This window comes from Taudactylus pleione, unplaced genomic scaffold (genome assembly GCF_031769625.1).
Source record: "Taudactylus pleione unplaced genomic scaffold, aTauple2 ptg000615l, whole genome shotgun sequence".
NCBI classification, from domain to species: domain Eukaryota; kingdom Metazoa; phylum Chordata; class Amphibia; order Anura; family Myobatrachidae; genus Taudactylus; species Taudactylus pleione.
The window spans coordinates 3,214,827-3,230,760 of NW_028285017.1; the positions used below are offsets into that span (position 1 = coordinate 3,214,827).

At 44.1% G+C, this 15,934-nt stretch overlaps 1 protein-coding gene across 2 annotated transcripts in view; it reads left to right on the plus strand.

Moving 5' to 3' along the window:
* LRIG2 (leucine rich repeats and immunoglobulin like domains 2) overlaps nucleotides 1–15,934 on the plus strand; it is a 112,487-nt gene that overhangs the window by 82,123 nt on the left and 14,430 nt on the right. For both annotated transcript variants that reach the window (XM_088454428.1, XM_088454429.1), the window contains exons 11-16: nucleotides 414–482; nucleotides 976–1,139; nucleotides 2,430–2,750; nucleotides 4,054–4,335; nucleotides 5,790–6,239; nucleotides 14,637–14,786. In XM_088454428.1, the coding sequence (XP_088310554.1) occupies nucleotides 414–482; nucleotides 976–1,139; nucleotides 2,430–2,750; nucleotides 4,054–4,335; nucleotides 5,790–6,239; nucleotides 14,637–14,786 (1,436 nt within the window). The remainder of the gene's footprint in view (nucleotides 1–413; nucleotides 483–975; nucleotides 1,140–2,429; nucleotides 2,751–4,053; nucleotides 4,336–5,789; nucleotides 6,240–14,636; nucleotides 14,787–15,934) is intronic.

The window sequence follows — 15,934 nt, forward strand, 5'->3', positions numbered from 1 at the left end:
AGAAGATGGGAGGTAACTGAAGCATGAGGAAGAATCCATGCAAACATGGTATTACCCTCTGTACATTAATTACATAGACAGTTCTAGGGTCTGTCAAATTTATTCTAAGGTTCCAGTGCGGTGTTTCAACACTTCTAACCACTTATACCAATGTTAGTGACTTTCTTCAACAAGTATTTACAATACTGATTATTGTGATAATGCGCCCTATAATATAGTGTTAAAAGGTCACTTTGATTCAATGTTATTTCAGATACATACTACAGACACCAATAAACTTCAGTTTCTATAATGCATAGTTAATGGGGTTGCTTCACTTAATAAACACTTTATATAGACTTTTCAGAGGTGCTTTAATTCTGTTTGCAATGTATTTATTTTTTAATGTGAGATGTGTTTATTTCTCTTCGCAGTGACTTGAGTAATAATGGGATTATGTCTGTGCAGGAGAACGCCTTTTCTCACATTAATCTCAAAGAGTTGTAAGTATTGTCCTAATTCTTGGTTGGATCAGGTCTAATTAGCTTAAGTCAGGGGTTCCCAAACTCTGTTCTCATGGCACCCTAGCAGTCCTGGTTTTAAAGATGTCCATGCTTGAATTGAGCTGAGCTACTCATTAGGTTATTTGTGCTCAAACCTAGAATGTTTTCTTAAAACCTGAACCGTTAGGGTGCCTTGCGGACCGAGTTTGAGAACCTGGGTTAAGATTTTGTTTTGGAAGTGGGCTGTTTAGAGAATTTCAATATAATAGCTCTTTTGGTTATGCTTATTCCATTGAGGAGCTTAACTTGGTATTTAGAATGTTTTAGAACATTGCGTCACGATTCTTAGTGTCACAACCTTGGGTACATATTAACGTCTTCTTTGAAGTACATTTTATTGCTGTAGATATATCCCACCTTGTATACATGATTGTTCTAAAATAAGATGCTGCTTTTTGTCTGTTTGGTAACTTGCTGTGTGAATCTTCTGCAGAATCCTAAACACAAGCAATTTGCTTTGTGACTGTCAGCTAAAGTGGTTTCCCCAGTGGCTAATTGACAGTGGTTTGCAACATTCTGTTAATGTGAGCTGTGCTCACCCTGATGGTCTCTCTGGACGTTCTCTGTTCAGTGTGATTTCTGAAGATTTTATCTGTGGTTAGTATTTTCTCCAGCTTTTTTTAATTTATCTATTTTGTACTTTTTGCCAGTTTATAAAAGGAAGAAGCAATTATATGTTTTTTATTATAACCATCCAAACTAGTTGTGTTTCAGTTAATAAAGTAAAGACTTCATTAAATTATGACCAAAATAATTACTGTTACATATCAGGTATCTGCTGTTTTAGTTGTAGTGTTCTCCCTAGAAAAAATTGCCAGCTAGGTGGGGGGACCAATGCAATAATCAAATATTGAAATCCGGACCCTATATTGATTTAAACTTGAGGACTTAAATAAATATATATATATATATATATATATATATATATATATATATATCATGTGCTTATGTATATATGTATGTGTGTGTATGTAAATATATATGTATGTATGTATATATACATATATGTGTGTATATGTGTATATATATATATATATATATATATATATATATATATATATATATATATATATATATATATATATAAAAAAATGTTTTTTTAATTCTTCTTCTTAGATGCCCAGTCATAATCTATAGGGTCTGGTACCTTTAGTGAAATCCGCATCAGATCATTTAGTGTGCTCTGCTTCATGTGATTCCTTACACAAGTTTTAAGTATGGAAGTATGGGTAGCAGCTGGCTGAACACACATATTTTTTTTTTTTTTTTGTGTTAACAGCACCCAGATATTGCTTTTTGGACACAGATAGTCCAACCCACCTACTGGCTGCACACAGATGGCAGTGCTGCCCATATACTGCTCAATAATTGCGTTTTGGACATTTTTAAGTGTCCAGATACTGGCCAAAAAGTGCTATTTTGACGCAATTAATTTTTTTTAACAGCACCCACAAACAAATAGCCGCTAAAATGCAGAGTGTGGAGGCCGGGAGACCACTCTATTCACTCAATAGCACCCTTCCTTTTATATAGCTGCAGGGATCTTCTTTGCCCTGCAGTCTTCGCCGCTCATCACTGTGACATGGCTGAAAGTCGCGCTTCACTTATGGAACGTCAGTGCAGTGCAGCTTATGGTTGTGCCACACGGTTCAGTGCAGCGTGTCTTTGGCCCGCGTCACAGTGGTAGGGGATTTTTGCCAGCTGGACCACCCGACAACTCGCGCAGAGAACACTCCGTTGGGAGAAAGGGACTTATTAATGTTATGTCTAGCAAATCATTACAATAAATGACTGCTATGGTTACAATGTAACCTACCTTTCCATTTCTATATGTTTAAAGTATCCCTAATAATCATCCTCTGTTTCTCCTGCCCTCTGCCTTCCCAGATAATTTTCCCAAACCACAAATCAAAGTTCATCCAGAAACAACTGTGGCTCTGAGAGGAATGAATGTGACACTCATATGTGCTGCAGGCAGCAGCAGCGACACGCCCATGTCTACAGCGTGGAGGAAAGACGGTGAAGTCCTGTATGATGCAAAAGTAGAAACCTTTGCCAGATATCAGAAACACGGGGCCGAGCTCTTAGAGTACACCACTTTTTTGCATCTTTTCAATGTCAATTTTACAGATGAAGGGAAATACCAGTGCGTCATAACCAACCACTTTGGCTCCAATTATTCCAGCAAAGCTAAACTCACAGTTAATGGTGAGCTCTCTCCTCTGTGTTTAATGTCTTTAAAATAATGGTATTGATGATAAGCTAGAAGTCAGGCACGTTTAGAGATTTGTTTTTTCAACTAGTCCTTGGAGCTTACTGTAGGTTTCTGTAATTTGTTTAATTGCATTAAATAAACAAAAATAAAAACAAGCAGTGTCTGGTCTGAACGACAACTGACTGACCATGTTTGTATGCTCTTAAGCATGATTTGCTGATTAGATATTAGCCTGAACAAGCAGGTGTACCAATTAGTGTCCAATTAGTGAAGTTTACTTATGTGTGGTCATTCAAATTACCTTATTGTCCGCAATGGTCCACCAATTCTGTCCTTGCCTATTTCGCACACACTGTTGTCAATGTAACTGGTCTGTGAAAGGGAAGCCGAAGGATGTAATCCCGACCGCCGGCTTCCCGACTGTCTAATCCCGGCAAGGCACTAATTTGGTCACTCCCAGATATGAACACTCTTTAATTTACTCAGTAACTTTCGCTGATCACAGGGATATTAGATATGTTTCATGAAAGAAAAAAAATATATACTTAATTTTTTTATAGGTTTTTTTGATTTTTTTTTCCCCTCTAATATATACTTTGACCATTGCCACTTGTTGGAGAGGGCAATATTCCTGTCTCAGCTGGTGTATAATGCCATGCATCTTTTTGTTCTCATTGCTCGCATGTTCATTATGAATATTTTCTCTTATAATGTTCATTTTGAGTGCCTGTGTTTGTCTAGTGTAGCGGAGTAATATTGATCACATCAAGAATCTCTCTTTAACTCCATTCCAAACAAAACAAATTCACAGAATGTAATATTTATAGAGTGTAAGTAAATACATGCTTGTCACACAGCACTGCATATATCTGAACAAACAAATAAATTATATTTACATTTACTATGCACTCCGATTGTATAGTTTCTTTTGTATACAGGTTTCATGCTAGCATGACTTTGGCTTGATAATAAGCATTGAGAAATGAACAGAACATGTACTGGCAGGAACCTAGTGACTGTGCTAGTAAGAAACATCCTTGGTCATCATCACAAGTCTGCTTTCTGTACTGGCTCTGAATGATCACATGAGATGAGTGTCACATGGACATCTACCCACAGATTATTTAAACAATTCTAATAGCCTTTATGATAGAGAGGTAGCGACGCAAATGTATAACGGACAGGTCCACTAAAATAATCTCTAGTTGGTGAATGGTGCATTAAGTTAAAAGAAACAATACATGTTCATTGTTCTTTCCTGCATTTATCCATGCATTTTTTCATGTTTTATGACAGAGATGCCCTCATTTCTGAAAACCCCGATGGACCTGACTATTCGCACCGGAGCCATGGCACGCTTAGAGTGTGCAGCCGAAGGTAACCCGACTCCACAAATTGCGTGGCAGAAAGATGGTGGGACAGATTTCCCTGCAGCCCGAGAGCGCCGCATGCATGTTATGCCAGAAGACGAGGTCCTGTTTATTGTCAATGTAAAGATTGAAGATATGGGGCTATACAGTTGTACAGCACAAAACCCTGCAGGCAGCATTTCCACCAATGTCACTCTCACGGTTTTAGGTAAGAAAATGTTTATAAAAAAACTCTGTTCGCGGCATAGAACTAAGGGCCTGATTCAGAGTTGGGAGTAGAGAGAGAGATAGCACTTAACTGTGTACCTGGACAGACCATGTTGCAATGCAAGGGGTGTAAATAAATTTTTTTTTCCCCATGTAGGGTAAATACTGGCTGCTTTTATATGTAGCCCACAAATACTGCACAGCTTTAATATTACACTGCACTTTAGATGTCAGTTTGGACACCTCCCTCTGCATGGTTTCACCAAGATGATCAGTTGAGAGAGATATCTCTCTCTATTCCCAAGTCTGAATCAGGCTCTAAATCCAGAAAAAGCTTGTGCCGAGATTTTTAAAATAGATGATAGACAATAGTAGAATTATTTTTCCGACAGAATAAGGCGGCTCTTGATTAGTTTCTAAAGGCCAACTTCTTCCTGTCAGTGTACTTTCAAAGTAATCCAGCATAGAGATGAGGCAGCACTCCCATCAGGACACACAAAATTAACAACCACGTAAGACCACCAGATATGTAATCAGCTCAGTTGTGCAGCTGCATGGATGCCAGAACCTCCCAGCACAGCAATTAAGTAACAGCTGTGTGGGGTAGTCATGGAGACCATGTAGTGCTCACTCCAGCAGATATAAAAAATGTTACAATGAACATATGTAAAACAAAAACATGTAATAAACATACAAATCTGTTAAACAGTGTACGTCAGCAGCATAATTATAGCCGTCATTTTATTAAACATATCAACTTAACCCAGAGAATCATTAAGACCCCCTCAGGGCTAAAGTGTCTGACAAAAATATCCATCTTGTCTCCAGCCTAAGCAGCTTTTTGGCCCTATCAACCCCTCTTAAGGAGACAGGTACCTGTTCTATAATACAGTATCTAAGGGTGGCAATACTGTGTTTGGCAAAGCAAAGTGCCGCGCGACAGGTTGTTCACTGGACCAAGACGATAAGGCAGTCCTGATGGCGGAGCGGTGCTGTGCCATCCGTTTTTTAAATTGTCTTTCTGCCTTGCCCACATAGTGAAGACCACATGGGTAAGGTAGAAGATACACTACAAATTTAGTACTTCACATCAAATGATGGGATATTTCAAACTTCCCACCTGAGTACGGATAGAAATTTATATATGTATCACTTTCAGGCATGCTGCTTTGATGGTCATTTTCAACTATTCATTCACAAAGGTACCATTCTATTTCAGTAGTGGCACTTTCTTACAAAAATTTAATTTCATAGCTTATAAAGATTAATGCTGCAGCATGAAATATGATTTGGCTGCACTGAGAATCTTAGATATGCATTTTGTTAGGGTGCATATAACTGGACTTCACAGTATATGTGACAAAGTCGATATGTTCCTGCTGACTCTAATTTAGCTGCACTTGTTTAATCATTTATGCAGATTATAACGGTTTGTTTATATCCATCATTATCCAGAAACTCCATCTTTTATAAGGCCCTTAGAAGATAGGACAGTTGCTCGTGGGGAGACTGCTGTATTGCAGTGTATCGCAGGGGGAAGCCCAGCTCCTCGCCTCAACTGGACTAAAGATGACGGCCCACTCGTGGTAACAGAGCGACACTTCTTCGCCGCTGCAAATCAGCTGCTAATCATTGTTGATGCTGGTCCAGAGGATGCTGGGAAATATACATGTAGCATGTCTAATACCCTTGGAACTGAGAGGGGTCACATCAACCTTTTTGTGTTGTCATCGCCTAACTGTGACTCTTCACAGACTGTCATTGGCTATGAAGATGATGGTTGGACTACGGTTGGCATTGTCATAATCGTTGTTGTTTGCTGTGTAGTGGGAACATCTTTGGTTTGGGTGATTGTTATTTACCATATGAGGAGGAAAAGTGAGGATTACAGCATAACCAATACTGGTAAGTGTTTAAGAATTTCATATTCACCCTTTGTTGGTCTGTATTTTTATTTTTGGTTTGCAATACCTCATTATTACACCTACTGCAGATTCCTTAATAGAATGGTGATGTTATGACGGAAACAACAACAATGTAAAGAGACCTTATACTTCCAGATGATAGTATAAAGCAAGTAAGCCAGTGTAGAAGTCAGTGAGAGGCTACTAAAATGGTGTATGAGCTGCACAATAATACTCAAGTCTTCAAGCGCTGAACATGTGCAAAGTACAAGATAGAAGGCAACATGACATAAACATTTACATATATGTATTATTATAGTTCAGGTAGTATTTCTGCTTCAGGGTCCATAGGGTATCCACAGGATACCTTTGGGTATAGGTGATGACGTCAGGCATCGGGCACCATAGAGTTAAGTTTTCAGCCTCCCAGGATGCACTAGGGTCCCCCTCCTATACCCCGCCCCCGAGCCAAGGCATCCCAGTTTCGTTGGTGCCCGGCTCGGAGTCGGAGCACCTGTTTAGAGGGGGGCTAAGGATAGCCCCTGAAGTTTTCTTCAAGGCAGCTGTGGCTGCCTATCTGGAAGTACAGCATGGACAGTCGCTGCTGACGTCTATGCTGTCTTCCCTACACCCCCGCCGGTAACAGAACACCGGTACTGATCCGGGGATGCTGGTAAGCATCTGGGGTCACAGCTAGGCGGTGACCCCAGATGTTTTGGACCATGGTCGGATTCAAGGGGGGCAGTAGGTAAGCAGCGGGGTCCCGCGGTGGGTCACCGCTGAAACATGGTCCTGAGTCCCCAGGCAGGGGGCTCCCTGGGGACTGGCTGCAGCGTGGAGCCAGGTAACAAACCTGCGCTTCCACTACCCCCTGGGACAGCGGACCGCAGCTGAGCGGTAGCGCTGCGGCATCCCAGGGATTAATTGCATGCCAGGGGAGCGCGCCTTCTCTGTATACAGCCGGCGCCTCCCCCGCTGCACACAGCCCTCTCTGCACTGCCGATTGGCCCTATGGCAGCGCTCCTCCCCCTGGCCGGCCGCCTCTCTGCTCCTCGGTGGCCATCTTTATGGAAGCATGGTGAACGCTGCTGAAAGCTGCTGATCGGTGGCATCGTGGTCTGGGTCCCCCAGCATACCTCTCCTCCGTTGGAACAGGTCTGTGTATGCAGCACTGTGTCCTACCAGGCCCTGGGTCTGCGTAGTTGAGGATCAGCGCTGATAGTGCAGGGATTAATTTCTTTGCATTGCATGTGACTGCTGCTAGCGTCTGCTGCCAGTACTTTCACTTTCTACTGTCAGCTTTTTCACTGTCCCTGCTCTTCTTCTGCTAAAGCCCTTGCGGTGCGTTGATTGCAGGGCGGTTCTCCCACTATACTAACGAGTATCAGTGAGAGGGGTCACATACTTGCCATCATGTCTGAGAGTGATTTTCCTCTCCAGCTTCTGTGTACTACGTCCAAGGTACCTATAGCGGAGCGGGAGGGTAGCGCGGAGGGGCTTTATCGGCAGTGTTTTTTATTGGCGCGACCAATTACTGTCACGGCTCCAGTACAGGAACCTCCCTGGGCTTGTTTCGCCAAAGCGCTTACAACCCTAGTTGGGCCAGTTAGCTCCGCAACCTGCATTCTCTCAGATGGGATTGTCCTAGCAGTCAGTGGTGTCGTCACCCATGCAGGAGTTCCCGAGACAACTGATGGTACCCCACAGTCTCCCTATTTCCCCTCCTCAGGTCTCTCAGGAGCCCGCGTGGGTTAATTTGCTGATAAGCTCTGTACAGCATTTGTCGGACGTGTTACAAGGGGAGTCTGTGTTGCGGCCGGTGGCGTCTCTGTCTGCTCCTTAGGAGGATGACGACAGGACGTCCGATGATGGGGAGATTCTGAATCTTTCTGACCAGGAAACTCCCCGAACTAAAGAGTTGGACGCTAAGTCTAAGGTTTATATTCCTGGCCTTATTCGTGCAGCTTTAGTTATTGAGGATGATGATCCTCCGGTGTCCAAGTCCAAATATGCCTTTTTCAAGGATATTAAGGGTGACGCCACAGTGTTTCCTCTTTCGGGTCAGTTAGTAGACCATTTAGAGGCTGCGTGGAAACATCCTGGCAAACGGTATCAGCCTCAAAGACGTTTAGCTGTGGCTTATCCATTTGCGGACAATTATTTCTCTATGTGGGAATCCCCTCAGGTGGATTCTCATGTGACACGCCTAGTCCGAAGTGCCACATTGCCCATGTCCTCCTTGAAGGACGCTACGGACCGTAAGGTGGAGATCTGCCTGAAGTCCATTTATTCCCATGCGAGGGGGGCATCCAGACCGCCTATGGCCGTATGTTGGGTAGCCAGAGCTATGGAGCGCTGGTCCGACAGTTTGGAGGCGTCTTTGGATTCCGACTGTTCGGCTGAACAGTCCGAGTGATAGGCAATCTCCGGGATTCGGCCACTTACATCAATGAAGCGGCCTTGGATATTAGTACCCTCACTTCTCACATTTCCTCGGCAGCTGTGGCTGCTAGTCGCTCCTTATGGTTGCGATCCTGGAAGGCAGTCGCTGATTCCAAAAAGGGATTGGAAGCTTTGCCATTTAATGGAGAAGTCCTCTTTGGTCCAGATCTGGACAAAATTGTGGCCAAACTGGCGGCAGCCAAGTCTGCATGTCTCCCGTCTGCTGCGGTCCCTTCCAGTTCGGGTACGTCGTCCTTTCGGCCTTATAGGGCCCAGGGTAGGCCTAAAGGTGCCCACACACATACCGATCTGCACACGATCCCACGATGTGTGCAATTTCCCCTGAACTCTCCCCCGGCAGCTCCTACACACGATTTGGAGTAAAAAACATTAAGATCTATCGTGCATCTTAACTTTTTTTTTCCCTGTGCATTTTGTCCCAGATTGTCAGATCTGCCCTACTGCACGGCAGATCTGATGATGCGATGTGCGACCAGCGCGGACTCGCATCGTGATCGTGAGTTAGGACTCACGATTTCCTCACGATTTGGCCATATTTTACACGATCTGTCGTCACGATTCGTCGGAATTGGCCAGATCGTGTAAAATATCGCTATGTGTGTGGGCACCTTAAGGCACGGTCCTTTCCCAGACAGGCTGGGCCCAATAAATCGGCCAAGCCCAGGAAACAGGCCTGGAGTACCAGACGCCGGCCCCTAAGTCTGATGACAAGCCTGCGGCCTGACGGTCCGGGCCTCCCTTTGGGGGATCCCAAAGTGGGAGGCCGCCTGCTGCAGTTCGCCCAGTATTGGTCGGCAACCACGACAGACACTTGGGTTCACGAGGTGGTTTCTCACGGGTACGCCCTCTCCTTTCGGCACAGGCCCCTATCCCGATTCTTCACCACGGGTCTTCCCTTAGACCAGACCAAAGCCGTGGAACTGCGGAGGGTTTTGCACACTATGCTCCAAGCTGGAGTTATAGTGCGTGCTCCATTCTCCCAGAGGGGCCAGGGTTTCTATTCCAATCTATTTTTGGTGCAGAAACCCAATGGGTCGTACCGTCCGATTCTCAACCTCAAGGCCCTCAACAAGTCCTTGCTGGTACCACGGTTTCGGATGGAGACCCTATGGTCCATTATTCTGTCGCTGGAACCTGGGGATTACATGGTGTCGTTGGACATACAGGACGCTTACCTGTATGTCCCTATTCTTTTGCGTCACCAACAGTTCCTCAGGTTTGCAATCCGCAACGATCACTTTCAGTTCTGGGTGTTACCTTTTGGCCTGGCGACAGCCCCACGTGCATTGACCAAGGTTATGGCGGTCATGGCGGCGTCTCCTACGGCTTGTTGCCGTACCTAGATGACCTTTTGTTGGTAGCAGGGTCTCCAGAGCTCCTTCTACGCCACTTGGATCTGACGATTGCAGTACTGCAATGCCACGGCTGGTTGATAAACTGGCAAAAGTTCACCCTGATCCTGTCTCAGAGGATTCTGCACCTCGGGGCCTTATTGGACTCCAGTCAGCAGAGGATCTTTGTGACGGGGGAAAAGATCTCTGCCTTGCAGTTGAGGGTGCGCAGTTGTCTGCAGAGTCGCCGTGTGTCTCTACACTCGGCGATGAGGTTACTGGGCCCCATGGTGTCAGTATTCGACATGGTGGAATATGCCCAGTTTCACTCCAGACCTCTACAGCAATTGATTCTGTCCAAATGGAATGGACTGCCTCAGAGTCTAAAGTCCCAGATGATGCTGCTCACTTTGGAGGTTCGCCTGTCCCTTGCCTGGTGGTTGCAGACGGCCCATCTCAACGAGGGTCGTCCGTTTTGGGTGGAGAACTGGGTCCTATTGACAACGGACGCCAGCCTGCGGGGCTGGGGAGCGGTCACGGGTCCACACTTGTTCCAAGGAAGATGGACTCAGGCGGAAACGGAGCTTCCAATAAACATCTTGGAACTCTGCGCCGTTTTCAATGCTCTCCAGCAGGCACAGCGGGTTCTCCAAGGTCACCCCGTGCAGGTACAGTCGGACAACGGCACCACCGTGGCCTACATAAATCGGCAGGGAGGAACCCGAAGTCGGGCGGCGCTCATAGAGGTGTCCCGAATCCTGGTTTGGGCGGAGCGCAATCTCCCGGCCATATCAGCAGTATTCATCCCAGGAGTCCTAAACTGGGAGGCAGACTTTCTCAGTCGCCAGGACGTTCATCCGGGGGAATGGTCACTGCACCAGGACGTCTTTCAACTTCTGGTGGACAGGTGGGGTCTTCCAGAGATTGACCTCATGGCGTCACGGCACAACAACAAGTCGCCGGTGTACGGGTCTCGCACAAGAGACGAAAAGGCGTCTCTGGTGGATGCTCTGTCCGTCCAGTGGACGTTCCGGTTTGATTATCTATTTCCTCCGTTTTCCCTTCCTCCTCGGGTAATCCGTAAATTCAAACAGGAAGGAAAAACGCTCCTGTTGATAGCTCCCGTGTGGCCCAGGAGGCACTGGTTCTCAGACCTTCAGGGTCTGTCCGTGGACAGTCCTGCGGTTGCCGCTGCGACCGGACCTACTGTCTCAGGGTCCTTGTCTTCACCCGGACCTGACTCGGCTGTCTTTGTCTTTAAGGTCCAGGGGGTTTTCCAGCTCTGTAGTACGAACTATGCTAAGAGCTCGGAAGCCTCCTTCTGCAAGAATATACCATTGTGTGTGGCATACGTTCTTCCAGTGGTGTCGGCCGATAGGTTATGCACCTCGGGAGTTCCGTCTGTCTAGAGTGTTGGCTTTCCTACAGGCGGGACTAGACCATGGGCTTCGCCTTGCTTCTCTGAAGGTGCAGGTGTCTGCCCTGTCCGTCTGGTTCCATCGTAGGATTGCTACAATCCCTGATGTGCGCACCTTTATGCAAGGTGTTCTTCGAATTCAGCCGCCTTTTGTTCCACTGGTGGCGCCTTGGGATTTAGCTGTGGTCCTGAGGGCTCTCCAGGGACCGCTGTTTGAACCACTGGGCTCAGTGGACCTTAAATGGCTGACCGCTAAAACAATTTTCCTTCTGGCCATTGCTTCGGCCGGCCTTGTTTCTGACTTAGGGGCTCTATCCTGTAGACCCCCTTTCCTGATTTTTCATGGAAACAGGGCAGTGCTGCGCACTCGTCCTGAGTTTCTTCCCAAAGTTGTTTCACGTTTCCATATCAACGAGGAAATCGTTGTGCCGGCTTTTAACTCACCCGACCTTTCAGTGGGTGAGGCCACTTTGGACGTTGTGCGGGCCTTAAGAATTTATGTTGACCGCACTTCCTCGTTTCGTAAGTCGGACGCCTTGTTTGTCCTCTATGGCTTCCGTAAAAAGGGTTGGCCTGCTTCAAAGCAAACTTTGGCAGGCTGGATTCGTATAGCCATTTCAGAAGATTATCTTCATGAGGGCCTTCCGGTTCCATCCTCTGTGAGGGCTCATTCCACTCGGTCTGTGGGTCCTTCGTGGGCAGCCCGACGTGGTGCCTCTGCAGTCCAGATCTGCAAGGCTGCCGCGTGGTCCTCTTTCTATACCTTTGTGAGGTATTACGTGTTTGACACCTTTGCCTCTCAGGATGCTTCCTTCGGGCGGCGGATTCTCCTTTCAGCACAGGAGTGTCCCCACCCTTGAAGGATACTGCTTTGGGACATCCCCAAGGTATCCTGTGGATACCCTATGGACCCTGAAGTAGAAAATATGAGATATGGTAAGAACTTACCTTTGTTATCTCTATTTCTACGAAGTCCATAGGGTTCTACAGGACTCCCGCCCTGTCGCCCTTGTGCTGCAGATGGGCTTTACTCTGGTCACCGGTTTTTCCGTTTTCCTCTGGTGAGAATGTGATTCTTGTGTGTGTCCAGATCTTTTTTCTCTCTCTTCCTTCTCCTCCTCCGGCCTCTGGCTTGGTACGTAACTGAGATGCCTTCGCTCGGGGGCGGGGTATAGGAGGGGGACCCTAGTGCATCCTGGGAGGCTGTAAACTTAACTCTATGGTGCCCGATGCCTGACGTCATCACCTATACCCCAAGGTATCCTGTGGAACCCTATGGACTTCGTAGAAATAGAGATAACAAAGGTAAGTTCTTACCATATCTCATATTTTTTACAAATAAGAGGAATTTTAAAGGCATTATTTTGAAATTGGAAGAAGAGTGACAGAAGAACTTTTTTATTTTTACATACAGTGTGATGAATCTATTTAATAGTCTCCCATTCTCATCAGTTGTGGTGGCGATTTCTACAGTAAACGATATTAATCGATTTACTGATTGCTTTCCCAACACTTTTGAGACTGGTTTGGCAGGATTGCACGGTTCAAAGTAGTTCTATATAATTACATTGGTATATGTATCTATTAACTGTGAGTGCATAAATAACCATGTTAATATAAGTGATATTAACAGTGTTTCTCCAGAATAATATGTTATGGGATGCATGCCCTACTGGAAATTCTATTGCTATTAAGGGGGGAATCTAATTTTCTTTCACGCTTGATCTCCCATCTAAAGTGACGGGTATTCGGATTGCGCTATTCAATTGTTTTAGGCGCCAATTTTTGCGTATGGCGCGCCTAAAGGCATCAGGTTTAGCCATGTAAAGCAGCTAAATCCAACTACAGTGCAGAGTTTTTAGCACATTTCTGCTCGCCATCTCAGAAGGCTTCAAGCAGAAATGTGTGCGCCCGTGGCTCTCGTGCCCAAATGGAGCGATAATTGAATTGCTCCATTGGGCATCCATTAATTAAGTTTACGTTAAAAACAATTGAATCCCTCCCCCATGTGACTAAAGGATTCGATGACCTAAATAAAGGCCTACAGTCTTGTGCTAATTTATGGTTGCAGTGGTCCTTGCTTGTTTCTAATATAATATTTAATTTACATTGGGGAGTCCAGTAGTAATTTAACCATCTATGTCATATAGCAAGCATCTAAATACAATATTTATATACAGTACAGAACGCGTGCAGGTTGTCTGCTCTTATTGTGAAAATAAAGCCCAGTAAACGTAAACAGTATTTTAGAGTTTTAGCATTTCTTAGAATACAATTACTCAGCAAAGAACCCTTATCCAAATGCAGAAGGCTGACTGAGAAAAAGTTGTCATTTTCTCAATATGGAATTCCAATAAAAAAAAGTTTGGATGCACCTTATCTACTGTTTTGACTGCGCTGAGATGCCAAACTTTATGTATGACAACACAAAGTAACATACTCGGTTTCCCTTTACAAAATAATAATATATGTATACAATCTGGCATGCTTCATTTCTTGTTATCTGAACAACTTATAAAAGTTTACTCTGTATGGAAATAGTTGGACTACATACAGCTCATAGACATACAGAGTATTACTGTAATGAATAGGCTGCACAAGAGCTACGTATATCTTAAAATATATTCTTTTTACTATTTTAGATTTACATTTTACTCTGGGATGAGATGCTTAATATACCACGCATCTGTGGCCCTAATTCATAATATGCCACAAAGCAGTGTTCACAATTCATATGCCACACATCTGTACTGCCAACTGATAATATGCCACATAGTAGTGCCCCCATTTGATATGCCTCAGAACAGTGCCCCCAATTGATAATATACCAAACTTCTGTATTCCAAATTCATATAAGACACTATAGTTTCTGAATTCACAATATGTTAGCAGTATCACCAGTCACACATGCAAAATACATGTGTGTACCTCAGACCAGCATGCAGACAGAGGCTATGCCCATGGTGCTGAAAATTCAACATGAAAAGTGAATGGCAGGAATTGCCTCCCCTGAGTACCGGAGGTGGTACGGCACAAACCTCTGTGACTCAAATGTTCAGCTAAAGCGCATCTTTAAACATTAGTACTTACCATTTATTAGGTTTTATATTTTTAGCCAGGCTGATTTGTGATTGGTTAAGAGACTGCCGTGTCATTGTTTACATTCATCTATTTTTCTTTTCCACAGAGGACATGAACCTACCAGCTGATATTCCCAGCTACCTGTCCTCCCAGGGAACACTGTCTGAGCCACCGGAAGGATATAGTAACTCTGAGGCTGGCAGCCATCAGCAACTGATGCCACCTGCCAGTGGCTGTGTTCATAAAGGAACAGATGGTAAGTGCTACTTTGCATGGCAGGCACAAACACTTTTTTTTTTTTTTTTTTTTACCAGAAAGAAAAAAAAAATAGACTTTACAGTTGACTGTTTTTGATAGGGTTGTCCTATTTAATAATAATGTAACTAGTGTAATTGTCAAATTATTGATTCTGAACATTCGAAAATTTGATCTGTAAGAAATATACTTGTGCATGTCCTGTTAGTCATCCACTACACTACGGTATAAATAACACATCCTGCTGTCATAGTTTACATGTTTTTTTCTATTATACAGTATATTGACCTAAACTAAGCTTAAATTAAGGAGTCGAAGGTTTGGCTTACCGATTCCACAGCCCAGGTTTATAAGTATTTCTTCCACAAAGTGTTACACCAGTGATGTTTAACCTATTCAAGAACCATTTTACATTGTGATTGATTAGAATACAAATTAAAAAAAATATTCCTGAAGAAATTAATGCTGGATTGTTTTCTTTAGGAATTAAATTTTGTATCCTAGTCACAGTGTACCATTGTTTTTTTTCTAAAGCAGCCCATACAAGGTGCAATTTTTTGCACGATGTGTATGATTTCGATCAATCATAATGATCAATCGTGCACATCGTGTGTTGATTCTGTGCGTTTACGATGCCGATGTGCTTCCCCCCAGTATAGCTGGATTGTAGATCTTACTGCAAAACCCTAAGATTACGATCTATTGTGTACAATGTGATACACATGTATGCATCGTATGATCGTAACGATCAATCATACACCATATGACCACGTCGTATGGAGAATTTCAAGGGAAGAATTTCAAGGGCAATCGTACAACACATCTTTACCAACATAAAATTACACCGTGTATGGCCGGCTTTACACTAAAGTGTTATTTTATGTAGATTATTTTCGAAAAAATATATCTCCTGGGAAAAAATACACTTTTCTCATGATTATGTGCACATTAAGACTTTTTTTTCTGGGGTTCTTCATTTAACCCTACCCCAGAGCAATCTATATTGTGCAAACAGCATAGTTTTAAACATTATTCATTCACATTGCTGGTTCATTAAACAAAATAATTACTTGTTTTGCTACTGGATTTGACGGCCATAAAAGGCGGCGACCACAGTCATGAAATGGGAGTTGTGGAGAAGTTCAATCG